This window comes from Zootoca vivipara, chromosome 7 (assembly GCF_963506605.1).
Source record: "Zootoca vivipara chromosome 7, rZooViv1.1, whole genome shotgun sequence".
In the NCBI taxonomy this organism is placed as follows: domain Eukaryota; kingdom Metazoa; phylum Chordata; class Lepidosauria; order Squamata; family Lacertidae; genus Zootoca; species Zootoca vivipara.
In genome coordinates, this window is record NC_083282.1 from 52,470,227 (window position 1) to 52,496,242 (window position 26,016).

The 26,016-nt window shown below is 44.9% G+C and overlaps 2 protein-coding genes across 4 annotated transcripts in view; both read left to right on the plus strand.

Moving 5' to 3' along the window:
- PPARD (peroxisome proliferator activated receptor delta) overlaps positions 1 to 6,184 on the plus strand; it is a 45,902-nt gene extending 39,718 nt beyond the window's left edge. For both annotated transcript variants that reach the window (XM_060277041.1, XM_035122211.2), the window contains exons 5-8: positions 1,245 to 1,383; positions 2,101 to 2,303; positions 4,094 to 4,544; positions 5,867 to 6,184. In XM_060277041.1, the coding sequence (XP_060133024.1) occupies positions 1,245 to 1,383; positions 2,101 to 2,303; positions 4,094 to 4,544; positions 5,867 to 6,114 (1,041 nt within the window). In that variant the 3' untranslated portion in view covers positions 6,115 to 6,184. The remainder of the gene's footprint in view (positions 1 to 1,244; positions 1,384 to 2,100; positions 2,304 to 4,093; positions 4,545 to 5,866) is intronic.
- Positions 6,185 to 14,905: 8,721 nt separating this feature from the next.
- Positions 14,906 to 25,966, plus strand: LOC118089283 (E3 ubiquitin-protein ligase makorin-2). 2 transcript variants are annotated; one of them, XM_035123811.2, is made up of 8 exons: positions 14,906 to 15,118; positions 18,451 to 18,570; positions 20,389 to 20,705; positions 21,466 to 21,569; positions 22,327 to 22,541; positions 23,208 to 23,318; positions 23,802 to 23,946; positions 24,996 to 25,966. In XM_035123811.2, the coding sequence occupies exons 1-8, from the start codon at positions 15,018 to 15,020 to the stop codon at positions 25,149 to 25,151; spliced, it is 1,269 nt and encodes a 422-aa protein (XP_034979702.1). In that variant the 5' UTR covers positions 14,906 to 15,017; the 3' UTR covers positions 25,152 to 25,966. The 2 variants fall into 2 exon arrangements, with proteins under 2 accessions (XP_034979702.1, XP_060133025.1); XM_060277042.1 differs by lacking the exon at positions 14,906 to 15,118 and adding an exon at positions 15,126 to 17,688.
- Positions 25,967 to 26,016: the final 50 nt, after the last annotated feature.

Here is a 26,016-nt window from a genome sequence, read left to right on the forward strand (position 1 = left end):
GGTAGTAATATTCCTAAGCTCCACAGACTAACATGGACACCCTTCTGGAATTTGTCCCTAAGCTGCACAGGAGTTTTGCATGGGACATTCTCCTGCTTTACGTCTTCTCTACCCTTCTTCCCTGTCACTATTCTGCATCAACTCTGGCCTCCCTGATAACATAGACATTACTTTTAGACGTAATCTTTGGCTGACATACTCCACCGGACACCTGTGAACGTATTCTGCTCCTGGCTGGCTGTTGGAATCGCAGAATGCCAAAGGAGATGAGTTATTCAGTGTCTAAGTGATGCCAAAATTATTCAAAGTGGGGGGAGCTGAAGCAAGGGAGACAAGGATGTTGAAAAGCTGGATTTGTTTATTCATATCCCCCTGCTGGATCTTTGCGATACTACAAGTCTGTTTTTTGCTGGGGTTTTTTACACAGGACAATTATGTTTAGGCTTTCTACCTCCTTGTACCATTCTTTTCTCCATGTGTGTGTTAAAAAAGTTGAGAATATTTCAATTGAACAAAATAAAGTAAAAATAAGAAGTGAATAAAGAAATAAAAATAACAGGTATATTATATCACTATACAGTGGTGCCTTGCTAGACGAATTTAATTCGTTCCACGGGTCTTTTCTTATAACGAAAAATTCGTCTAGCGAATCCCATAGGAATGCATTGAATTTTTTTTTAATTTTTTTTTGCCCATAGGAACGCATTAATTGAATTTCATGCATTCCTATGGGAAACCGCAATTTGCTAGACGAATTTTTCATAAAACGAATTCGTCTAGCGAGGCAACCTCCGCTCGAAAAATCCTTTCGTTAAGCGGAAATTTCATTAAGCAGGGCATTCGTTAAGCGAGGCACCACTGTATATGCAAACAGCTACAATTCCATATATGCAAGTCTAGTATGTAGGTATATGAATGTTATTATTATCCAGATAGATTTATGGTTATTTATACCCTACTATATTTTTTAATAAATGAGTTCCAAATATTGTTATGCTTGTCGACATCTGTAAGCAATTGGTTCATAAGCTGGGAGTGTTGTCCTGCCTTCAGTCCTTCTCCATGTGTATGTTAACATGTAGTGTGGTCCATTGTTCTGAAGTCTCTTTGCCTGTTGCTGAAAACGATATTCTGTCCTGAGACTCAAGTTGACAGTAATCCTGGGACATTTAACAAGGGGCTGCTGTGTTATCACAATGACCCATCTCCCTGTTTCTTTTCTCCCTCTGCCTGCTCACCAACAGGGCTTCTTTCGTCGAACAATCCGTATGAAACTGGAGTACGAGAGGTGTGAGCGGAGCTGTAAGATTCAGAAGAAGAACCGAAACAAGTGCCAGTACTGCCGCTTTCAGAAATGCCTCTCCCTGGGCATGTCGCACAACGGTGAGACTCCTCTCCTCCCCTTAGCTCTAGATACAGGAAGAAAAACATAGCTAGCTATGGAACTTTGTGTTTTCTGTAGGCAACATGTTTAGTATTGTGGGTGAGGGTGTTTGGGGGGGGGGGAATGTCTAACTATGCTGCTCTGGCAGTCATCCTCATTAGCCAGGTAGTGGGTTGGAATCATTGCACAGCTTTTCCTTCTGGAAATGATAGTTATGGAAACAGCCTATGAAAGGCATGTCAATGTATATTGTTTCCACTCTATTTTTCCTTGTTGTGTCTTTAGAACAGTGGTTCCCAATTAGCTAAGTACTGCAGACCCCCTGTTTTTTTAAAAGCCAAGCCATAGACCCCCTACTTTTGAAAACGTTGATATCTCTGTGGTAGATTTTTTTGTTATGTGAATGGTGCCATCATGCCCTCCAACATGTCCCAGCAAAAAAACTGGGACGCGCATCTTCTGGGATGCGCTCCTGCATTAGTCACATGACCTGTGCAAGAGCACAGTGCCCCAAAACACCACCTTGAGCTTCCTGATGGAAAAAGAGGGATATAAATGTAATAAGTAAAACCCTTATTTTTTGTTTCGCTCCCCCTCCCCTTATAATTGTGTAATATGTAATGAAAAGTCTTCAATAAATAAATAGTTGGAAAGACACGGGGATGCTATTTCGGCCCAAGACTCCTAACAGCGTCTTCTTTGTTACGTTTCTTTAGCCATTCGTTTCGGCCGCATGCCTGAAGCTGAGAAAAGGAAGCTAGTGGCAGGACTGACAGCAAGTGAGATCAGCTGTCAGAACCAGCAGGTAGCTGACCTGAAAGTATTTTCCAAGCACATCTACAATGCCTACCTGAAAAATTTCAACATGACCAAAAAGAAGGCACGAGGCATCCTGACTGGGAAAGCCAGCAGCACTCCAGTGAGTAGCTCAGTCCCAGGGGGATGAAAGTGGAGCAGAACCTGCCAGGCAAGCTCTTGGCATCTGCAGTCCAAGAGATTCAATGCAGACTGTCTGACATCAAAGAACTTTAATCAAGTATTTGGTCTTGCTCATAAAGAGAAGCTTGGTGTTTTGTTGATATTGAGGTTGCTGGTGTGGTCAGGTGTGACCTGAGTTACATCACCAGGATAACCAGACGTTTTCTGTACTCAAATTATTCTACAGAGTTTTAGTTAGTGCAAATGGTGGTGACTGAGTTCAATCCCAAATGCACAAAAGAAAAGAAAATAATAATAATCCATTGATTCCACTGAGGGAATGTTTCCCATGAAAACACATTCCTCTTCCTTTTTAAGGCTCTATCCCATGTGGCTTCCCAAAAGAAATATAGAAGTTTATTTATACATATAGCTCACTGGGGGCTATAAAATAGAGCCAAATACTGTAGACATCAGCATTATCATGCAGGAAAAGGTGGGAGAATTTTTTTTAGAGTGAAAGGTCGATAAAATAGGCATCCCTGTGTCATTATTAAATAGTGGTAATACATATTCATTTGTACTATTGAAGAATGCTTCTTTATCATTGTACACAGGTGTCATAATAACTATAGATAGGTAAGATGAGCTTTCATTTTATATCCTGCTCCATCCCAGGAGGTAATTATCCTTGAAAATAATAGCAGAACCCAAGGTTTTTTTACTCTTAAATTGGAACTGGTGTCCGAAATATCCAGAAGTGCTTATTCTGTATTTCACTTCAAATTTCACTGAATTCAGTAAATTGAAGTTTTGTATAGTGCCTCACCATCCTGATTATCAACAAGTCCTCAGTGCAATCTTTCTTACGTATCAGCCTTAATTTTATTTTAAAGAAGTTGTTTGCCATCATTCTTCTTCTTCTTCCTCCTCCTTCTTCTTCTTCTTCCTCCTCCTCCTCCTCACTTCCTTCTATGAATTCAGCACAGTGCTAGTGTTTCCGATAACTGGAGATATCAGGCTACCTGGCAGGACTGTGAGCAAAGTCGTGTTATTTCAGTTTTTTTTTTTTGCTAGGGATACAATTTAAGCTTCATTTACACAATATCTCAGACTGATAGGCCAGTGATCTTGTCACTTGGGACGCAATGAAGCTTACTGTTTAAGTCAAACTGGCAGCTTTCACCAATAAATGTAGTGCCAATCTGAAAGTCAGGAAAGGTATGAAAAAGCATCAAGTAGCATATGAGTTTGGTGCTAACAATTTTCTGATCCATTTAAAAAAAGCAAAGATCAGTGCAGAGATGGGCACAGTCTCTACGAGGCTTGCATAATAGAACCGTAGAGTTATGGAGCTGGAAGGGACATGGTTCATAAGCACCATCACTCAGTATAGCATGGGTAGGGAACCCTTTCAGCCCAAGGGGCACATTCTCTTCTGGGCCTGCTGCCACTGGTGAGCAGGGCTATAAACAAAAGTGGGTGGAGCAAGAAATGACCTTTGTAGAGGAGGCTATTTTCTACACACACTCACATATTCTCTGTCTCCCATCCGAGGAAGCTAGAGGCATTATCAGAGTTGAAGAACACATTCCAGTCAGGAAATAACACTTGGCCGGGGGGGGGAGCAGGGCCAGTGAGGGGGTGGCTGGCAGAGTTCTGAGGTCCAGATGGAGAGATCTGGAGGGCCACATTTCAACCCCAGGCCTGGGGTTCCCCACCACTGCACTTCAGCCTGTGGCTTGATTCCTCACTGCAGAATCCTGACTTGTATGTGTTTGTTCTTTATAGCCTTTTGTGATTCATGACATGGACACCCTGTGGCAAGCGGAAAAGGGTCTCGTGTGGAAACAGCTGGTGAATGGGATACCACCATCCAAGGAGATTGGCGTCCACGTTTTTTACCGCTGCCAGTGCACGTCCGTGGAGACTGTGCGGGAGCTCACAGAATTTGCCAAGAGCATCCCTAGCTTCATTAGCTTGTACCTTAATGACCAAGTGACTCTGCTGAAGTACGGGGTGCACGAGGCCATCTTTGCAATGCTGGCCTCCATTATGAACAAGGATGGACTCCTGGTGGCCAATGGGAATGGCTTTGTGACGCGCGAGTTCCTGCGCAGCTTGCGCAAGCCCTTCAGTGAAATCATGGAGCCCAAATTTGAGTTTGCTGTGAAGTTCAATGCTCTGGAGCTGGACGACAGTGACCTGTCTCTGTTTGTAGCTGCCATCATCCTGTGTGGAGGTGAGAAGGGGGAGTTCTTTGCTAGCAATGGTATATGCTTTCTAAAAGCTTGCTGATGAAGATAGAGCCATTATCCTGCTAGGTTAAGGGCAGTTAATGTTTGTTTGAAGGTGCGATTGTGATGCTGGCAATGCAGACAGGATGAAAAAGCTAGAAAGTATTAAATCATCTTCTCCACGGTCCTGTGCATGCTTACCTGAGAGTAACCCCTACTGAACACAGATGGACTTAACTTCAAAGTGAATATGCATAGGATTGCATCCACATCCAATTTACCACTTACCACAACATCTTTGTTACTTTCTTCTCATTCAGGATACCACCCACTTCTTCATTTTTAATTTTAAAAAATCCTTATTGTTATTATTTATTTTCTGACTCTTGCTCTCCTTTCTTACCTCCCATGACTGTTTGGTCCTCAGTACCTGTACCTCTCTTAACTCTGATGAGATCTTTGCCCATTTTGACCTTGTCTTTGGTATCACATCTCACACACCCCAGTTCAGCTTCTATAACTGATTTAACAGACAGAGGTAGTGAAGAAGAAAACGAACCTTGCTGTGGAGAAATCCCGTTCATTCCTTAAGTGAAAATAATAATCATAGATGTTTGCTGTAGTGCAGCATTGCTCAGTAAAGTGTGGTTTAAAATAAATGAATCTTTCAATAGTGAGCGAGAGGTCAGGACAGCCTTGGCACTAGTCTGTTTGTTTTCTTGTTTATAGAAGCACATTTGCATGTAGGTGCTCATTCTATGCATCTGTGTTTGTGTATGAAATCTTTTTTAGAACAGTTGGAAAACTACTCCAGAGATTATGGGGAGGGTGGAAGAGAATGTGTTACCATCCTCAGTGATGTCATGCAGCACTAGTCACACATAGCCTTACACACAACTGTTTTCCTAACCTTTTTGAGAAGAGAGTTGGGTATTTCCCATTCAGATGAAGTGTGCCAAAAACCTGCAGAAGTTACACGATTGGAGCCTGCAGGAAGACAGAAAAAAAAAATTGTTTGTACTTGGGGAACTGACATCAAAACACCCACCTTTCGCTCAAAGTGCCTCACCTGAATTCATCCTTCTGTCCCTAACTTATATAATACACAGCATCAAGTGGTTAAGTTCACTTCAGGCAGCAGACGTGTTTGCATTTGTTCAGGAGAGAAGGTGCTATGTGCTTGAATGCTCCGTCATGAGGAAAACTCTCTAAAGATGTCAAAATGCCACGCTGAGGAGCAGGCTCGTCTGAGCTCTTGGTGTTCAGACAGGTAAAGGTTTGGAAAATAATGCTGCTCTCTCTCTCTCTCTCTCTCTCTCTTTTGTAGACCGTCCTGGCCTGATGAACGTTAAACAGGTAGAGGAGATTCAAGACAATATCCTCCAGGCCCTCGAGTTCCACTTGCAGGCCAACCACCCAGACACTCAATACCTCTTCCCTAAGCTGCTGCAGAAAATGGCTGACTTGCGACAGTTGGTGACTGAGCATGCGCAGCTGGTGCAGAAGATCAAAAAGACAGAGACAGAGACTTCTCTGCACCCACTCTTGCAGGAAATCTACAAGGACATGTACTGAGGAGCCTGTATTTAAGAGATAGGTTAAAGCCATGGAATCCAGCAAAATGCTTTGTACATAAGCAAAGAAATCCCCTGTGTCTTCCATTCCTTCTACTGTAATTGCTTTTTTTCCTATATGATTGCTGCATTCTGTACATAGAGGGGAGGGGGCGTTGTACAGCAAAAGACTTGGCATCTACCACATGGTGGTAGATCAGGGCTTCCGTTAACATACACTAAGTGAAACTTAAAGGCACATCATAAGCTAAATATCTGTTGCTACAGTTCAGCTGTTACACTGTTCCAGAGCAGCTGATGTGTTTACACACAACCTTGCAAACGTGTTTGAACTGTGGGTTGGATTCTGCGGTTGGACAACGTGGATTTTGTCCATCCAGTAGCTTGGCTGGCAGGTACAGGAACAGCACTTGCAACATATATCCGTTGTATATTATTTTTATATTGCACTCTGAATTCTAGCTTGGCCCTCAGCCGTAAATTCTAGGATGTTACAAGGAAAGGGCGTGTGTGTGTTAATGTGTGTGTGTGTGTGTGTGTGTGTGTGTGTGTGTGTGTTTGTATACATTTCCCAAAGAAACCTCCAAGTGTTTGATGAAGGGTACGGACACTCCTTGTGGAGATACTTTGAGGGGGAAAGGCCCTTGCTTATCTCCTTGGTGCACAAAAACAGAAATGCCTTCTTCGTGAAAGGCCATACCTCCTGCCCTCTGCATTTCTCTCTCTCTCTCTCTCTCTCTCTCCTTTGGCTTGTTTTATAGTGTAGCTTGTTGAAGCCCTTTATGGGCATGTGTGGCACCTGCAAGCTTACAGCGGAGAGATGGGCTTCTTTTTCTGTTCCTTGTCCTGTGCTTCAGTGCTTGCCAAATGAAGTTGAGCCTGATGTCGTGGAAGTTTTGCTCTCAGATAGTACCTGCCAAAAGTCTACTTGCTTCCTTCCAAGGTAGATCCTGCACTTGAATAAGCACTTGGGTGTCTCTTTATCTGGGCTAGATAAAATGTGGATTTTGCTTTTCAAAGGGGCAGCCCATGGACCACTGTGGGGTCACGACAACACAAGGGTGTTAGTGAAGACAGTGATGGTTGCTTTTGTTTTGCTGCACTTCCCCACCTCCTACATTCTGGTATTCTCCAGACTGCCCAAGAGGGGCACCATCTGGGGGTACCGAGTGCCCCCCCAATTTTCAAGGAGGGGCCAAGCCTCCTCAATATTCTGTGGCCTGCTGTGGACTCTGTCGGGCCTTCCTGCTGCTGCTGCGACAGGCCCCATCGGGCCTTCAAGTGGCTACAACGGGCCCCGCTGGGCCTACCTGTGGCCTCCTCCCACCACGTACTGTCACACACACACACACATGTTGCCCCTCCTAAAAAAAAGTTAGGCAGAATCCGGTGCCTGTGCTGCCCAAAATATCTGAGGAAGACACTTTATATGTGAATTGCAGAGCCAGAGGCACACACAGCACTCTGTGCTGGTTCTGCCCATTGTTTCTTCCACCTTCGTAATAAAAAAGTGATAGCAAAAACCACAGCATTTCAACGTCACCCCCTCAACATGTCCTCCTCAGATTACCAATTTTTACTGTATTTTTAAAGGCCTTATATCAGATTCTGGCTCCTTTTGTTTTCCTTGAGCTGGTCCTGCTTCAGCCCTTAAGGATCTCACCAGACACCCTTTGCTGTTGTCAGCTCGCTTTGAACACAGGTCTTCTTTGCTGGTCAGTTGCAGGAGGATCTCTAGTGGCAGTAGAGAAGTCACCGTCACATGCCTGTGTGCACAGTGTGAGACCATTCTGCCCAGACACGGTTGATGCATTGTGTGTGTTGTCAAGTTTCTTCTACCAGTGACTTCCGGTATACTGTTCCCAGATTAGCACGATGTTTGGGTATGGCCTGCTAGCCTTGGCACTGAGGTACTGTGTTGTTGCTTTGTGGCCTTAGGCAAGTTTGCTTATTTCTGCACATTTCAAATATCGACAGTATGCTTTCATAAAGGGAGAGAACTTTCTGTCCAAACAATCTTAACATAGCAAACAGAATGTAATAACTTACAACTTTGTGGTGACAGATGTGTAGGTGGCACAAAAGTTTGTTTGGAACCGCTAGTTGTCCAACCATTTCAGCTCAAATCATGCAGATTTCCTTCTTTCTTTCCCTCCAAACATAAATTTTAGGATTTTGTCTTCATTTTCTAGATTTGGGTGCAGAGAACTCTAAAGATCATTCATTAGAAGATAGGGATATTTCAAAAGTCTGCTGCTATAAAGTTTACCTAATATATCTGTGGAAGGAGCATAGCTCAGCAGAACACAAGCTTTGAAGGCAGAAGGTCCCAGATTCAATCCCAGGCATCTCCAGTTAAAAGGTTCAGGGGATAGGTGATGGGAATTGCCTCTGCCTGATACCCTGGAGAGCTGTTGCAAGTCAGAGCAGACAATGTTGGGCATGATGAGCAGATAGGTTGATCTTTCTGTGCTTTGTTTACGACATCTTGCGTGATATATTTTTAATATGGATTTCCTTTGACATTCTATGGAGAAGGGAAATAATAGTTACAATAGTTCTTCTCTCTGATGCTGTAGTTCCTGACGAGTTCCTGTCCTACAACACTCCATCTTTGGGAACTTGACATAGCTGCCAAGTTCCCTTTCTCGCGAGGAAGCCTATTCAGCATAAGGGAAAATCCCTTAAAAAAAGGGATAACTTGGCAGCTATGGAACTTGATGATGTGCAGTTTTTAGTGCCTATGTGACCTGAAAGAGTAAGCCACATACCTCTGAGATTTTTCTCCACTCCAGCCACAGTAAATGAGACGAGAAGAGAAGAGAACCTCTTCCATTGGGAATTGTGAGTGGATTTGCTGAACAAGAGAGCCTAATCTGTGTGAATTACCAACTCCATTGCTTCATGCTGAGATTACTCTGTGCTTTTTATGTGTGCTTGCTTTCAGCAATGCTGAAATATATGTCTTTGGGCTGGGACAGGACTTTGAGAACTTAATTTTGTCCCAACTGCTTCTTTTGGGGAGGCATTGTAGCTCAGGGGTAGGGCGAATATTTTACCTACAAAAGGCCCTCTGTTCAATCCCCAGCTGTCAGTCAGTGTAGGAAAGACTGAACAGGATGGCTCTAACTAGGTATAAGACAGCTTCCTGAGTTTGTTTTAAAGCCACGAAGCTCAGCTGTTCTGATCTACTAGTAGAAATCTTCTATTGCAATAACGCATAATTTATCATTTTGCACCCTTCACAGAGTAGATGCCTTTAACCCATGATATATCATTTTGCACCCCTTACTGGAAAGATGCCTTTAACCTATGTGCATTCCTTATTAAGTAAGCAAAAATGTAAAATCAACATCATGGACATTTTACCTGACCACTCGTTTGCCTAGAGTTTGATTATAACTTAGCTAATTTGCCACCAGCTCTTTTTCAGACAGTAACAGAGTCTAGGCTCTTTTTGCCCTTGGAATGCAATCCATATACAGTGGTACCTCCGGTTACGAACTTAATTCGTTCTGGAGGTCCATTCTTAACCCGAAACCATTCTTAACCTGAAGCGTGCATGCTTTCGCTAATGGGGCCTCCCACTGCTGCTGCGCCGCTGGTGTGTGACTTCCACTCGCATCCCGGGGCAAAGTTCGCTACTAGGAGCATCTACTTCCAGGTTAGTGGAGCTCGTTACCCAAAGCGTTTGTAAGGAGGATGGTATGTAACACAAGGTTCCACTGTAGAAGGCCAGAAAATAAGTTCAGTTTCTTAAGTGGTAAGTTCAGATGAGTATAGAATTGTGTTGTCTCTAAGCTCCTCTTCTACATCTGCCAGACAACATTAAGGGTTGTAGCTAGCACCGTATGAGCAGAGTTCCACTCGGACAATGGCGCTTGAGTTTCTTTTTCTTTCCCTGCGTGTCCCCCAAATCTGCTCCAGGGGGGTCTCCCAACCCTCCAGAGGAGGGTGGAGGCAGGGGCTGTAGGGTGCAGAAGTTCAGTTACACTGGTGGAGCTACAGCTTTGGATTCTGCACTTCATCCTTTTAATACAAAATTACCTTTTGGTGATATTGGACACTTGATAGCAAAGGCAAGACCTATTTAAGTAGCACCTAGAACATCAACATGGAAAATGGGACCTACTTCCAAGACCCTGTGCACACAGGAAAGGTCACCCATCTTTGCCACAAAGCAAAATGGCGGTGGTAGCATTGCCGCAACCCATCTTGCCTGTTGAAAACCACTCCCTACAATGTTACAATGCCTGACTCAACTTCCCTTAGGCTGATTAGTGCAGAAAATTCTCAGACACATAAGATCCTGCAAGCACTCATCCGAGCCATTTCGGATCCTTTCTGTCTCAAAGCAAACACTTACTGTACTTTGAAACTCTTTATTTTTGTGGTCCCTGGGATCATAGTTGTCTGGAATCAAGAACTATCCCCCCCCCCGCCACTTCCAATATCGGGGACCCTCAGTGCTTTAGCAACAAATCCCATTACATAACTCATAACTGCTTCCGCCACCCACAAAGTCCATAATAGTAATGGGATCCTTTCCTAGCTGCCAATTTTTCCCTTTTCTCGTGAGGAAGCCTATTCAGCATAAGGGAAAATCCCTTTAAAAAAGGGATAACTTGGCAGCTATGGATCCTTTGTAGTTTTCAACCTTAGGATTGTTCACTACCTAGACATGATGGCTAATACGCAGAATTGGTTTGAATCTTGATATTTTCCTTACGAGTGTAGGGAAGTAAGTTGCTTAATCCATGCAATCTTCTTCCAGGGCTGCACTGATGGACTGGCTGGTACTTGATTTTGCTGTGCCTCTTTATTTCCAGATTGAAATATCTGGTGTGTTTCACCTCTACCTCACAGGAATGCTGTGAGGCTGGTGGAATGTGTCTTAGTATAGCAATTTGGAGCCTTCATGTCGCAGGAACCAGAGATCACTGACAAGAACAGTTTGTGATTTTTAATTTTACCTGCCCCTAAACCTTCATCTTTACCCACCACCTTTGAAAGCCTCTTCACCTGCTACCTTGCTATCCCTCAGGACTTGCTGGGCATGTATTTCTAGCACTTGAGGACTGCACACTCTCCTTTCTTTCTTTTTCTGGGATGTTGTAGCAATCCTGAAACTGAAATGTATATTTTTGCTAGAAGTTCAACCTCCAGGTGTTTTTTAATAATATAAATAGTGACTGACAATTTTAAATTGGAAATAAATATTTAAGAAACTTTTACACTATAGCACTTCTTTAGCCCATTTCAGGAGCCTCTCTCTGGCTCTATTATTTCATCCATCTCTTCCAAAATTCAGAAAGACTGGTTTTTGTTTTGTTTTGTTTACAAACCCCCATTCACAATGTATTATGCTAGATTTTGAGTTACACTAAATAATTCCTCAGAAAGGATGATCAAAACAATCTGAAGGGAGAAATTGTTTCTAGGTACAAGTATTGTATTAGGCTCTACCTTTTGGGTTTTTCTTCCAATTTAGTGATACCTGTAATGGAGAGAAGTATGCTAGCTAATTAGAACGGAATGCCTTGTGAAAAAGAGTGTCATCAGCAAGGGGTGAGGGGGGAGAGAAATTGTTTCCAGGAATGCGTACAGTATTGCTTTCATGGAAGCGCTCCACAAGCTCTGGAAGAAACACATGATGAAACATGCTCCATTTTTCAACAAAGAGATTGGGGAACAACAATGCAGGATGCTGTGCTCCTCTTTCTACATGTAATAGAAGTGCATTGCTCTAATGGTAGCAATGGATTTGTCTGTGTGGATGGGGACAGTGGTGCCATCAGGGTGAGACTTGGGGGCAGACTTCCAGGGCCCCATGCAGCAGAATAATCAGAAGGTCCCCAAATATAGCTGTGGCCGATTGTCACAGTCAGAAGCACATTAAATACTGTGTATTACGACGTTAATATGACGTTATCTTGTGAACAGCCCTGAGACCTGTGGGTATAGGGTGGTATACAAATTTAATTAAGAATAATGATACTATATTATCTGAAGATAGAGAAAGGCCTTTTAAGACTATTAAGCCCAGAGTCTAAAATTACTTAATTGCAACATTGTATGGGGTGTTTGAGGACAAGAAAGTTCATTTTTGCCATGCATATTGTGGCTGTTTCTAAACCACAGAAAGCCATACTTCTTATCCCTGGGTGAGGCAATGGGAAATAGCAATGAAGGGGAGGACCTTTTTCATCAGTATCTGTTTTAGTAGAGCATTAATAGGTCCTGCGGCTGTTGCTGCATTGGTCTGTTTTTAATAATAATAATAATAATAAATTTATTATTTATACCCTGCCCATTTGACTGGGTTTCCCCAGCCACTGGGGGCAGCTCCCAACAGAATATTAAAAACACGATAAAACATCAAACATTAAAAACTTCTCTAAACAAGTAGGCTAAGGAATAAGCTATAGCAGGCACCCCCAAACTGCGGCCCTCCAGATGTTTTGACCTACAACTCCCATGATCCCTAGCTAACAGGACCAGTGGTCAGGGATGATGGGAATTGTAGTCCAAAACATCTGGAGGGCCGAAGTTTGGGGATGCCTGAGCTTTAGCATGTGTGGCTTTTTTCTTTCATGGGGTTTAATAGCCAAGCAAGTATTCACCCTTTTGAAAATTGCTGCGGTTGAATTAGAAACATATATAAATGGTAAACACAGCAATAAACAAAGAGCATCCCTGTTTACTTGATGATGACATTGGTGCAAGCTCTTGTAGTGACAGCAGTGTTAGAAACAGAGATATGAAAGCTAGGAGCTAAATGGCACCTTAATCTTAGGTTATGGGCGCAACAACGGAATGTCTAGGCACGCTTTTTTAATAACAACAATACAAAGCTGAAAATGAATGAACTGCAGCTAAAATATTATGTTCATTTAGTCCTTCCCTTCCCCCCCCCAAATATTCTTAAGAGTGTCTGTCCTAGCGTCTTCAGAGTAGCTGGAAGTGGGGAGGCAGAAAAAGGTCATCCATTCTTTCCACTCTGCAGTTTTAATCTGAAATCTTAGGCGCAGTATTGAAACTGCTCACGCTAAGGAAACTCGGTCGCAAAATGCGCCTAGAACAAGGGGAGTTTCAAACACTGAGTGACAGTGGTAGTAGTCATGAATCTAGCACTTTGGACACATATATTGCTTCAGTAATCCTTACAGCAACTCAGGAAGATAGGGCAATATTATTCCATCTCCCGGGTGGGGAGAGACAAAGAGAGAATAGCTTCCCCATGGCCAGCTGGTGAGTTGCTATTGGGGGGCCCCAGACATCCTTTTTTTATTGTGCATTCCTGTAACTGACGGTTTATAAAAAGCAAATGTAACTAGGTAGCCATGTTGGGCTATAGAAGAAAATCCAAAATCCACAGCTGGAAATTACTTATTGGGACCAACAAAAATGTGTGGCAAGCTTTCAAGTTCTCCAGAATGCTTAATCATGCAAGATGGAGACTGAAGGCTGAATAAACCTGTCCCAGGTGTTATAGATATCACAATATACACCTAGGTTTCTGGGCTAAAATGTCTTCATTTCTGAGGTATGAAAGTCTGGTTTGTAATTCAGATCAGTCCCAAACCCTAAATGCCTAGGTTAAGCAGAGAGTAGAAGAGAAACATGAATCTTTAATTTAGCAAAGCCAGGCATTAATTTTGAATGTGGGATAAGTAAAAATGAGTAAATTAAAACCAAACTGTATAGTATATTACCTAGTGGCTGGAGGGGATGCAGCCCTCACAAAGGAATCCACCTTCCACTGGCTGTGAATTCTACCCTGAATGGCTGGATTTCCATAAGAAAAACCTCCTAAATCAATAGTTGGACAATGCCTTTATTGGGCTATAAAGCCCACTATAAATGGTCAGAAATAGTAATCAGTCATGACTGCTTTATCCTAGAACCGTGGGTGTACCTCGATACTTGCAGCAATTACCAGAAAGTACTGTATCTGTAAACTCTATTTTGGAACTAAAAGAGCCGGGACTTTTGTAGCACCTTATAGGCTAATGAATTTATTGTGGCATAAGCTTTCATGGACCACAGTCCACTTCATCAGATGCATGAATCATGAAATGTTATCCTGAGGGCTGTATAAAAATCATTAACACACACAGAGTTGCGGGGGGCGGAGTTGTAAACAGTGAGGTCGGAGGGAAATGTAACTGGCAGGAAAAGTACTGGCGATAATTAAAATTCACACTGGCAATTCACAAAACACGATGCCAAATGGAGCCTGGCATCGGTAAGCCAATTGGCACACGTGCTAAAAATCCTTTGTTTCGGTTCAGTCCACAAGCGACTACAGTATAAGTTCCACCTGCTACCACGTTGCTTGCGCGCTTAGCCCGCCCTCCCCTTAAGAGTAAACGTTAGTAGCTCTAATTGTGCCGCAAACGTCGCAACGTGCACAGTTCCACCCTTTGCTAATAACGATACAAAAAAAACATACCGGTAATCCTCCTTTTATTATTCTGGAAGACCCAACGAAGACATTAACAATGCAATCCCAGGCATGTTTCCCTGGAAGAAAATCCCGCGCCATTCAGTGGGTCTTACTCGTAAGTAAACGGGCACAGGATTGCAGCCCCACAAAGTGCAAACAGCGGGGCACCGGAAGCCAAACATAGGATGTTGCGCCGCCTGGCCGTCCCTCCATCCTCGCGCCTGCTGCGTACGAGGGCAAACGCACTTTTCCGACGAGGCGGGACGGTTGGGAGGAGAGCCCTTTTCGAATTGAAGCTCTTCCATTCGACGGCGGACTAAAAAGCTGGGTGTGCCCGTCTGCTCTTCTCCAATGGGCTCTCCTGCCCTAAACCACTCCCCTGCCCGAAGTATTTCTGCAGGGAGAGGAGGCGGGTTGCATTTTGGAGTTTCTGGGTCGGACTGCAAGGGACACCGATGGAGCCGTGGCTATCTGTTGGAGAAGGCGGCGCCGGTGGCGGTAGCGGTAGCGGCCGCCGGACTTCCAAAGGGCCTGGATCCCATAGGATCCCTTGCAGGTATAGAGAGTGTGCAGGAAAGGGGCCTCCGGGCTCCTCGAGCGCCGTCTTTTCTTCCGTCCCGTCGTCCAGAAGCGCGCCAGGCCCCGAGTGCGTTCGGACGGCGGCGGCGCTCCAAAGTGGAGTCGTCCCCCCGTCGTGGTTGTTGGACTGCATGCTTTCATATAGTTGGCTGGGACAGGAAGTCGGAATTGCAGGAGAGTGATTCAGCAGCACTGTTGTTTTGCTCGACAGCTGAGCGGCTTCTTCCCAGTGACTGGCAAACTTTGGCGACCTCGCTGCTAACTTGCATCCTATTCCCCCAGCGCCCGAGAACTTGTAGCGCGCGCGCAGACTTTACAGCCCTCGGAGTTCCGGAGACCTTTATAGGTATCGGGCAATCGGGTTGGGTTTGCACCCCCGTTTGGCAGTCGGAAAGGGGGTGGTGGAGGAAAGATGAGGGGGAACACCTTCCCGGCCTTCCCGTAGTAGTGCTGCTGCTACGGTACTTACAGGGCGTGGCGGTGGCTGTTGTCTGGCCCGAAACAAAGCCGTGCACAACAACATGATCACGCCCTTGCTTTTCGGAAGCAAAAACTTCGAGAGGGTCCCCTCCCCATTCGTCTTGTATCTAAAAGGGTAGGGGAAAAGCGCACGCGCGCGCCGGGTGTATTTGCTTTTAAGTAAACCAGGATAAGGAGTGGTATGTTTTGAATGGCTGGGTTCCTGGGGGCGGAGGGCGCTCGCAACTTTTGTGCAAGGAGCTTTCCAGGGCTGGTGCCTCTTAGCCAAGGAACTGATAATTTCTAATAAACTTTTGCAAACGCTCCCCCCTTGAAAGGGGCTAGAGCAGAAGTCTTCCATAGCAAGGGCAGAGTCTGAAATAACACTCAGAAATTCATAGAGCAAGTTCTCAGATTTGCTGATTTTACCATCTCCAGTGCTGTTTATATACCGGTAAAGTTTTACTGGCTTGGGTCAATATATGGGATAGCTAGTTTCTCGTAATAGCTTTAAAAAGAAATAAATGCACCCCTAGTGGTTCTGCTGCTTTTAAATATAACTTGGTGTTGGGCAGTGCCTACTGAAGTGAGGGTCTACTAGGTGCAAAATGCACGCCTCGTTTTTAGGTGGTTTATGGTTCCCTTCTTCAGTTATCAGGCACTCTGCCTGCTCACCCACTTTAAAGTGCTTGCCCCACTTTAAATGTCTCCACACAAAAGGGAGGGGACAATTTGCTTTGTATACAAAAGTTCCCAGGTTCAATTCCTGGCATCTTCCATTAGGGCTGGGAAGTACCCCTTTCTGATACCTGTGGAGAGCACCTGCAAATCAGTGTAGACAAAACTTAATCTGCCCTTTATTCTCTTTCCCTTGCCCACCTAAAACATTAAAGCGTATTTTGAAAATGGCATTGATCTTATTTGTGCACAACTATAAGCTGTAGTCTGGAACAAACTGGCTTGCCACAAGTGAACAGTAAGCTGGTGGGAACACACCTGTCAAGCTGCTCTTTTCTGAGCTGGAGGAAAACAAACCACAGTTCTGGATTAGTGTTGTGTGAGAACCGGTGTTCATGGTTTGTGCTTCTTCAAACAAACTGCAAGTACCAGTTCCTACCCTAAGCCAGCACTGTAGTTTGTTTGTTTCCAGTTTAGAAAACAGTGGAAAGGGACAGGTACCATTTAAGCTGCTGCTGCCAGCCCACTGCTCATTCCTGTTGTTAGAATTTCTATACCGCCCTTCATCTGAAGATCACAGGGTGGTTTACCATATAAAGTAAGCTGTAGTTGTTTCATACTGGCTTACGATTGTGTGCAATCCAAGCCCATACAAGCTACTTGCTTAATGCCTTTGTTTTGTGTGAAGCTGACTGTTTAGATCAGACATATCCAAACTGCGGCCCTCCAGATGTTTTGGCCTACAACACCCATGATCCCTATCTAACAGGACCAGTGGTCAGGGTTGATGGGAAGTGTAGTCCAAAACATCTGGAGGGCCGAAGTTTGGGGATGCCTGGTTTAGATGCTATCCCTGTCCGTCTTGTAGATATACAAAGTTATCATCGGAGGTTTGGCTCATTCGAGCAAATCTGGACACACATTGCAAATGTGATTGTCTGAATATTGTAATGATTTCTTCCTGACCTTGGCCACGCAGGGGAATTTCAAAGAATGCTGCCTGATTGTAGTCTGAGGGTGGATGGGAGATAGTATGATGATGGCAGGAAATAATTCAACCTGCCAGGGGTGTCAAAAGGGTTTTCTGGGCCTCAGGACACTGTGTGTGGATTGGGCTCTCTGCTCCACTTCTGAAATACAACAGGTTTACATGACAATTTCATGTGCTTTGGCAACTAGACTTTCCATTTTGGCAACTGTAACCTTGGTTTAAGGAACCATTTGGCACCAAGCTTATATATCTTGAGTTTCTAATGCTGTGAACAAGACACATCTGACAGTGTAAGCAGACAATGCTTTCCCCCATAATTGTATTTTCATACTAGAGAAAGCTTAACCTGTTTAATTTCTGTCTGTCATACAGTTCCTAAAGACATAAGAACCATGCTCTCCCCTAATGGCAGCCCATCAGTACGTAATACATACTTTCTCTATGACAATGCCTATCCCTCTGCAATATAGATATGCTAAAGAAAGATTTAATGTTTACATACTTGGGGGAATTTTTGTTTGAAATTAATCCTGAGTTATGAAGAGAATGAGCTCAGTCTTTGCTGCTGCCTTTTGCTTTTGTGTGGACATGCTATTGTCCAATCACAGCTACACTAAGATCCTGGATGTTGTCATTATTTTCTCTAGGCGGCAATCCATTTCTCTACTGGTGAAGAAGACAAAACAGCTTTAAAATGAAACAGGAATTTACTTCAAAATGGCAATCCTTCTTCATTACATGAATTTCGAGAGAACTCCATATAGAGTGACACATCTATCCTGCCACCTAGGAAATTCTAAAAATGGCTTCAAAATAAACAATTTTGAAGACATTTTATATCTTCCCTTTGGCTTTCTCTAGCAGTCACCATTCATAGTTCTGACTTCACTTGTCGGCTGAAAATATTGACAGGTGGGGGAGCAAGCTCACATATCACACAAAGCTCTTGCTTTGAATGGTGCCTGCATATTTTGCTTTCTGTCATTTGTTCTAAGGGGCTAGGGAATTTATTATTTCATTTTCATCTCTTTGGGAAGTGTTTTGTTCAACCCTAGTCCAGAGCGGAAAGGTTTTTGTGTCTCCTATTGCGCATATTGATTTTACTGCGACTTTGGTCTCCAGGTCTCATTTAGGATTGAACTCTGATTCTTGCTACAATTCTGCTTTTACTTTGTTTTCAGGAACTTTGCCCGTGGGACTTGCAGATGGGGTCAGAACTGCCGATTCTCCCATGATAGGAAGTCTACTCAGATCTGCAGATATTTCCAGAATGGGTTTTGTGATTATGGAGACCGCTGCAGGTAAAGGCTAGTTTTGCTTTGTTTTGATTTTTTTAAACAAACCCAAAACCACACTCTTCCTTCATCCCACTGCCTGCAAAAATCTGTTAGATTGAAGGTACTAGAAGCTTGATGATGCCATATTTTTAGATGCATTAATACTGGTTGTCCTACTCTCAAAGTTAAGCCTTTAAGGAAAAATAAAATTCTGGGGAGGCTTAATAAGCTGTGAACTGCACAAAAATGCAATAGGGAGAAGGAAATTTAACTGCACTTATATTGCCCATCTGTAAATATTCTGATCACTTTCCACAACTTCCAGTGGAAATTTTCAGGGGAAATGTTATTCTACCAGCAGTGGAACTGTCTCTAGTCCTACAAACATTGACTTGACTTGATGTAGCAGAAGCCTTTTGGAAAAGACTAAACTAAGTCCTTGAGGATAGCACGATCAGTGGCATTATTAGATGAGATTCAGAAACTTGAGCATAGATCTTATGCCCTCCTTGTAAGCTTGGTGACTTGGTAGATCTCTGGTCTGATACAATAAGGCAGTTTTATAAAAATGTTTTGGGGTGGGTAGTTAAAGTACAGTAAAAGCACATGGTGCATTGGCCAGGTTGAAGATGCTGTATACCAAGGTACCTGCTGCGTGATGGGTGGAGGTTTTGGAAGTGGTGACTTTGCTGGGCCAACATTAGAAACAGGTGGAGGAGCAGGTTATCTAGAGTGGTAATGAAGTAGATGGACCAGCATCCTCATCTGGGTTTTAGTGGTTTGTTTCTGTCACTGCCAGCTGTTCAGAGATCAGGGCTCTATCTAAACTCTTAATGAAATACCTCCCCTGTGGTGATTTTACAGTAGCTGTCTACTGAGTTGGTCATGTCTCTTCTGATTGACACCTAAGCTGTATTAGACAAAGCTTTTGGCTGCATTGTTGAAGGTGATGGTAATTTATATAGTTCCCCTAGGAACCTTATATTGGCTTCATAATGTAGAATAAGAGTGTGTAACTTCTATCCTGCAGGCCTGAGAGGCCTTCCTTTCTGGCCTGCCTGTTCCATTTTTGACTAAGCCACACTCATCTGACATAATGTAAGACATCAAGTGTGGGTCAGGTACAGATGCGGCTGGATAAAAAGAGTGGGGCTTTCAAAAGCACTGTGCCTTAGTGTCTTTGTTGACATCAGGTAATTGACACATGGGCAGCCCCACCCACCTGCCAAACCTGACCTGTGCGGGAAATTGGAATCTAGCCCACTAACCAGATCCAGTTTTCCACCTCTTTGTAGGTGGAAGGGAAGCGGGGATAGATTGGTAAAACACTCACCCTTGGCTATTGCATTGCAGTCATTATGGCTAGACTTTCATAAACTTGGTTGTTGTTTTTTCTCATCTTCTATTGGAAACAAAAACCTGCAACTATTTTGAGAGAAGAGATATAAGAGGTTATGTAATAAAAAAATGAATTGGCGGGGTCAGAGGAGAACCCTCTTTTCAGCCGCCCTGCTAACTGGGCAGTGAAGCACCTGCTTAAAACGTGGGTTCTCCTATATAGTGTTTATTATCCCAGGATGGTATCCCTCCCAGTGCCTGCTCCACGCTGGGGAAATTGAGTTCAGCTATATACCAAATTGTGTATAGAGTTCTAGTCATCCTGTCTTGCTGCTTGTGGAAAGCCAACTGCGCCCTTGAATGGGGCGGGGGGGAGGTGTGTGTCTTATCTCAAAGGCAGCTATTCCCTGTTTGAGCAATGAGGTAATTTTTGTTTTTCTGGGCAAGAGGATACACTTTGTTCCTGTGCTGTGAATGACATACTATTGACATTCAATCTCTCAGCTACCAGCATGTCCTGGAAGCACCACCCTTGAGCAGATGTGGCTCAGAGGCTGCCTACCATGGACTGCGTGGATTGACTGTGAACCGCCGAGGCTCGGAGCCGGCCATCTTGCCAGAAGCTACAGTGAGGAGTTGGGGAGGGGCCCGGCGCGGCTCTGAACCAGCTGTCTCTGGCATGGCACAGCTACAGAGGAACTTTGGGAGCATGAGGATGTCATTTGAGGAGGAGGATGAAGATGATGATAAAGCCATCCCTTCCTGGCACCCTCCAAACTGGGCCCTCAGTAAAGAATTTGTTCCCAGGCAGGCTGCTTCAGGTAAGCTCCTGGAGAAGCTGGTTTTTGTGGGCTTGGGCTCTTGTTGCAGCCTTTGTTGTAGCCTTTGTTGTAGTGGGGCACATGAGCAAAACAGTTCTGTTCCCCCACTTTCCTATCTTCTCCCTCCTTCTTACAATCTTTGTCATTTGACTGCTAACTCATAATTCTCTGTCAATATGACTTTGTTATTAAGACACACTCAATGGGATTTTGATTTGGCAATGTTCTAATGCAGTTGAGAAGGAATTTCCGCACACATGCCCCACAGTCTTCAGAAGTGCATCTGTGGTCCCTAAACCCAATATCCTAGTTACATGGAACATGCTTTTCTGTGGGAAGCTTCTGTTTGGATAGGGCGCCATTTTGAATGACTTTGTCCAGTCCCAGCCATAGAAGGGACCCAACATGACACGTTGGCTCATTCTCCACGTCCCGTGCAGCTAGAATGAAAGGCCTCTTGTTTGTGAGGTGGGGAAAGGGAGCCAGGTCATCATCAGTTGGTAACTCTGCATGGATGGAGACAGGAAGGGACTCTGCCAATGGCATCTTTTAAAGGCTATTCATTCCAGCTTTCCCCAACTGATTCTCCTTTTCTTCTTTACGTGTTGCATTTTTTATCTCTTTTTAGAGAAGTGATGGGGGAGATTGTAAGCTTGTGATTCTAACGTTTGTGCGGGCTCTTGTATTTTTAGACACTTGATAGAATAATAGTTGGACTGGTGGTAGCAGCCTCCTAGTTAGCTGTTTCTCTGCTGCTCAGGTTCCACATCCCATGAAGAGAGACTTGACACCACTTCTCTGATGCCAGAAGAAGCCTCAGCCAAGGAGGCTGCTCCTGTTTCTGTGGTCTCGGAAGAGCCAAAGGTAGGTGGGATGCCTGCAAATGTAGAGTGATGAGAATAGACACTGCCATTTAAATAATAGCCAGTGGGATTCTCCTGAGCTCTCTTAGACTGAGGGATTTTGGAATGCAGTTGGAGCAGGAAAGAAGTATTGGGAGATGTGAGGTGAGACGAGGAGAGGGGAGGGATGCTTGAAACACACCTGGATTTTTAGCATCTGCCATCCAGGTGACCTCCTGATTCTCTGGATTGCAACTCTTATCAGCCTCAGCAGATTAGTGAAGGCTGTCATATCACCACCCATAAACCTCTTTTGGTGTGAGCCTCCAAGAAACAGGTTGCACAACCACAGGGATTTATAACTTCAAGCTTGTGAAATAAGATTGATAAATAGGAAATCGGGTTAAGACGTGTGGTGGTGCTGCATCCAGCTGCATGGAAACAGTGCAGATTTTAGGTGGATGAACTTCAGAAAAACCGGAGTGTCATGGAGAAGGCCGCCAGGACCTGCTTTTAGAAAGTACAGTGGTACCTCTATTTACGAACTTAATTTGTTCCGGAGGTCCGTTCTTAACCTGAAACTGTTCTTAACTAGAGGCATGCTTTCGCTAATGGGGCCTCTTGCTGCCGCTGCGCTGCCGGCACACGATTTCTGTTCTCATCCTGGGGCAAAGTTCTCAACTTGAGGTAACACCTTCCAGGTTAGCAGAGTTTGTAACCTGAGGCATTTGTAGTTTGAGGTACCGCTGTATTCTCCAACTGTTGTGTTCCTTTCCCAGGCAGCTGGCGGTTCAGAAGCGGCAGAAGCTGCTGCTTCTGCAGAGGTGCAGAAAAGTGAGGATGTGGTGTGCGGAATCTGCATGGACAAAATCTCTCAGAAGACCTTGCCTCAGGAGCGTCTGTTTGGCATTCTTCCTAACTGCTCCCATGCCTACTGCGTGACCTGCATCCGGAAGTGGAGGAAAAGCCGGGATTTTCACAATGCGGTGATTAAGTAAGTGCTTCATGGCCCGGTGGCTTGCCTTGTGCTTGTGTAAACTGTGTCTTCTGGCAGGTTGCTGTCTGAAGTGTGTAGACTGGGTGTTGGCAACCTTTGGCCCGGGATCTCCCACAGTTGGGGCCCCAGCTGTTTTTGGACTACGGCTCCCATCATCCCTAGCTAGCAGGACCAGTGGTCAGGGATGATGGGAGTTGTGCAAAAGCAGCAAGAGGCCCAAGTTTGGGAAACCCTGCTTTGACCCATCCGATGCCGACAAACAACAACCATCACCATTGCTGTCTGTTGGCCATGCTTGCTGGGACTTGTAGCTTTAACCCCCTTTGTGAAGGCACTTTTTATCAAGGAGGTTTCTGGCTCTGCTGTTCTGGAGGTTGCTGTTAGGCTTCCATGTTGCTAAGCGTTCTGATGTTAGTGCAGGTGGGTTAGAGCGTGGTGCTAATAATGCAAAGGTTGCAGGTTTGATTTCTGTACGGGACTGCTGCATATTTTTGCATTGTAGGGGCTTGGACAATATGATCCTCATGGTTACTTCCAACTACAATTCTTTGATTCTATGATATGTTAGGCATATCATGCAGATTGCTTTGGGCCAGAAGCAGAGCAATTTTCTTTCTAGGGTTTGTCTGGCTATATTATATCCTCTTTATGTTCATTCCTCAGGGGCTGCCCAGAGTGCAGAGTCACTTCAACTTATTTCATCCCCAACCAATACTGGGTTTCTGATTCAGAAGAGAAAGAAAAACTGATTGAGAATTTCAAGGCACGGACCAGGTAAGCAACTAGCTCTTCAGCAACAAGGTCACTAAATATGGCTAATGCTGTTGAAGCATCTAGGTCCTTGTTCTCCGGTCTTGAAACCATTGGTAATAACTCCGAGAATGCCAGGCTGCTGACTGGCTTCATGAGTTGAAACTGGTGTTCTCATTGTGGTCATTTGCTTAAGAGCCAAATAGGGAAATAGACTGGCTTGATTAAGGATGGAATACCTCAATCCATGTGCATACGCTTTGGTGTTCCCTTCATGGTTAAGTATGCCTTGCTGTAGTGCCTGCCCACCTAGCTCCCAGCTCCAAAGCTAGCCTCAGTTCTGGGTGGCAATGTTGATCTGCAGCAGCCTTCCCCAACTGGGTGCCCTTCAGTTGTTTTGGGCTACAGCCTCCAAAGCTGTGTTGACTGGGGGTGGAGGAACCAAGCTAAGTAAGCCTGAAGGGTCGCCTCTCTTGTGGTCTAATTTAATGATTTTAATTCCCCTAGCAAAATAAGGTGCAAATTCTTTGTCAGAAGCAATGGCCACTGCCCCTTTAAATCAGAGTGCATCTACCTGCATGAGCTGCCCGGAGGTCGGCTCCCGGCTGCAAAGCCGCAACAGAGACCTGAACGGCGGAGACGGCGGACCGTTGTAAGTAACAATTTCCTGATACGGCAAGCCATTGTAAGCTAGTCATTGAGAAGGTAGGGTGTCCTTCCTAAGATATTCTGCTTCCCAAAGCCTCCATACTTAGGATCCCTATGGGATGCAACATGGAAATGCACACACTACCTTGAGAGGCAACTGCCTCGGTTGTCGCTGGTCCAGCCCTAGGCATTTCTGTTCATCAAGCTTTGTTTTCTGGGGGTTGAAGATGACAGCAGCAGGCTAAGTTGGTGGTTCTCAATTGGCATACTTGGGGCTACCGCCCCTGCTCACATTGCTTGCCAACCCCCAGCTTCCTTCCCCTATGGTATCCCTCTTGACTAGGGTCTCCCAAACTTGGGTCTCCAGCTGTTTTGGGACTACAACTCCCACCATCCCTTCAATAAGCCCCATGTAATCCTTTCTCCTCCCACTTCCACCAGCCCCCTCATGTGCCACACATATGTCTCTCCCGCCTGCCGACATGTACATCTCATACAAACCGACAGCTCTTTGCCTCCCCCAGCCCCCTTCAAGAGCCCCCCCTTCAATCCTGCTGTGCCCCCGTCCCCCTTCCACCAGGCCTGTTTTAGCAACAACATAGATTGTGGGGGCTCACAGCGTATCTGCAGCCTTGACTCAGACCAGGTTTGCTGCAGCTGCTGCTCTTCCTTCCCCCTCCTTCCTTCATGCCTGTTCCCCAGAGTGCCGCCATTGCTGCAGGTTGGTGGTGGCATTCACGAAGGAGATAAAGACTTTCCCCCCTTCATTCTCTCTGCTGCCAGTGGTGGTAGCAACGACAGGGAGCATGGGAACGCCTGGCTGGCTGCTTGCCCCACCTATTCATTCAGGGCTCCTCAGGCGTTGCCTTGCAATGTTGTGTGTGCACATGTGCACTCAGTTGCCAGCATGACGTCAGATAAGTACAAATTTCGTATATAGAGACCTGATTCCTTCAGCTTTTCTAGTGAAGCGTGTCTATGCGTTCCCTGTTCCCTGACAGATCATCGGTGTGATTTCAGCCGAAACCTTTTTTCTTGTGTCCTATATTGCAGGCCTATAACCGATCTCCATCTGACAGCTCGGATGAAGATGACGACGACGATATGTACCTCATCCAGTGGGCTCTGACTGTTGCACTGTTGCAGAGGGAGAGGGACTTTGACTATTCGGACTTTCTCATTTGGGATTCGAGTGATTCTTCTGACTAGATGATGACGGTGACGAAGACGTCATTGGAGGCTGCGGGAACAATCTTACTGACATGTGAAGCTGTGGCTTGGGGAGAATAGGTGGGGAAGGAAGGGATATTGATCAGTTGAAGGGTTGTCTGAGGGGGGGCGGGTCTTCTGGCGGGTCTTCATTGCATTTTGCCTGGAATCTGTAAGCTGGGAGAACATAGTGCAAGGACCCATTTTATGTTGGGAAGGCCTCCTGATTCCACAGGGCAAGATAATGACTGTCACCACTGTTGGCATACGGTATCTTAACACATCACCCAAGTGCACTGCCATTCTCCTATCCCTTGCTTGGCTATATCTTCACGTTCCTTTCCCCTGCCCTCAACATTTTATCACATCCTGGGCTTCCCAGCATTGGGATCCATGAAGACCCTCCCAGCTGTATCTCTTCTAGGAGGGTGCCAGGTTCTGCTGGTGCTCAGGAAGTCTGTGTATACTGGAGACACTTGAGTTTTCAGGTATGTTCGTGGTGCTGCTAGTTGTTTCCTCAGGGAGGCAGGCTTGCTGAGCAGTGCTATTATCTGCAGCAGGCAGCACCTGCATCTTGCTTTTTCTCTAGCAGTGCTATCGGGTATCTCTCGTAGGCTTACGGAGGAGGGGTATAACATAGGGTAGTGCGAACTAAATCTTGAATTTTTATTGATGCAGTGATCAATTTAGTATTGGAGGCTTAGAACTCGGTGATTTAAACCCTTAGGATCTGGGATCGGTAAGCCCCCTGAATGTATTTTTAATCCTAGAAGGATCAAGAGAGCGTATCAAATAAAATGAGCTTTAGAAATGTAGCCATGCAAAGTCTCTTTTTTCTACCCCTCTGTTAACTTTTTCCTGTTAA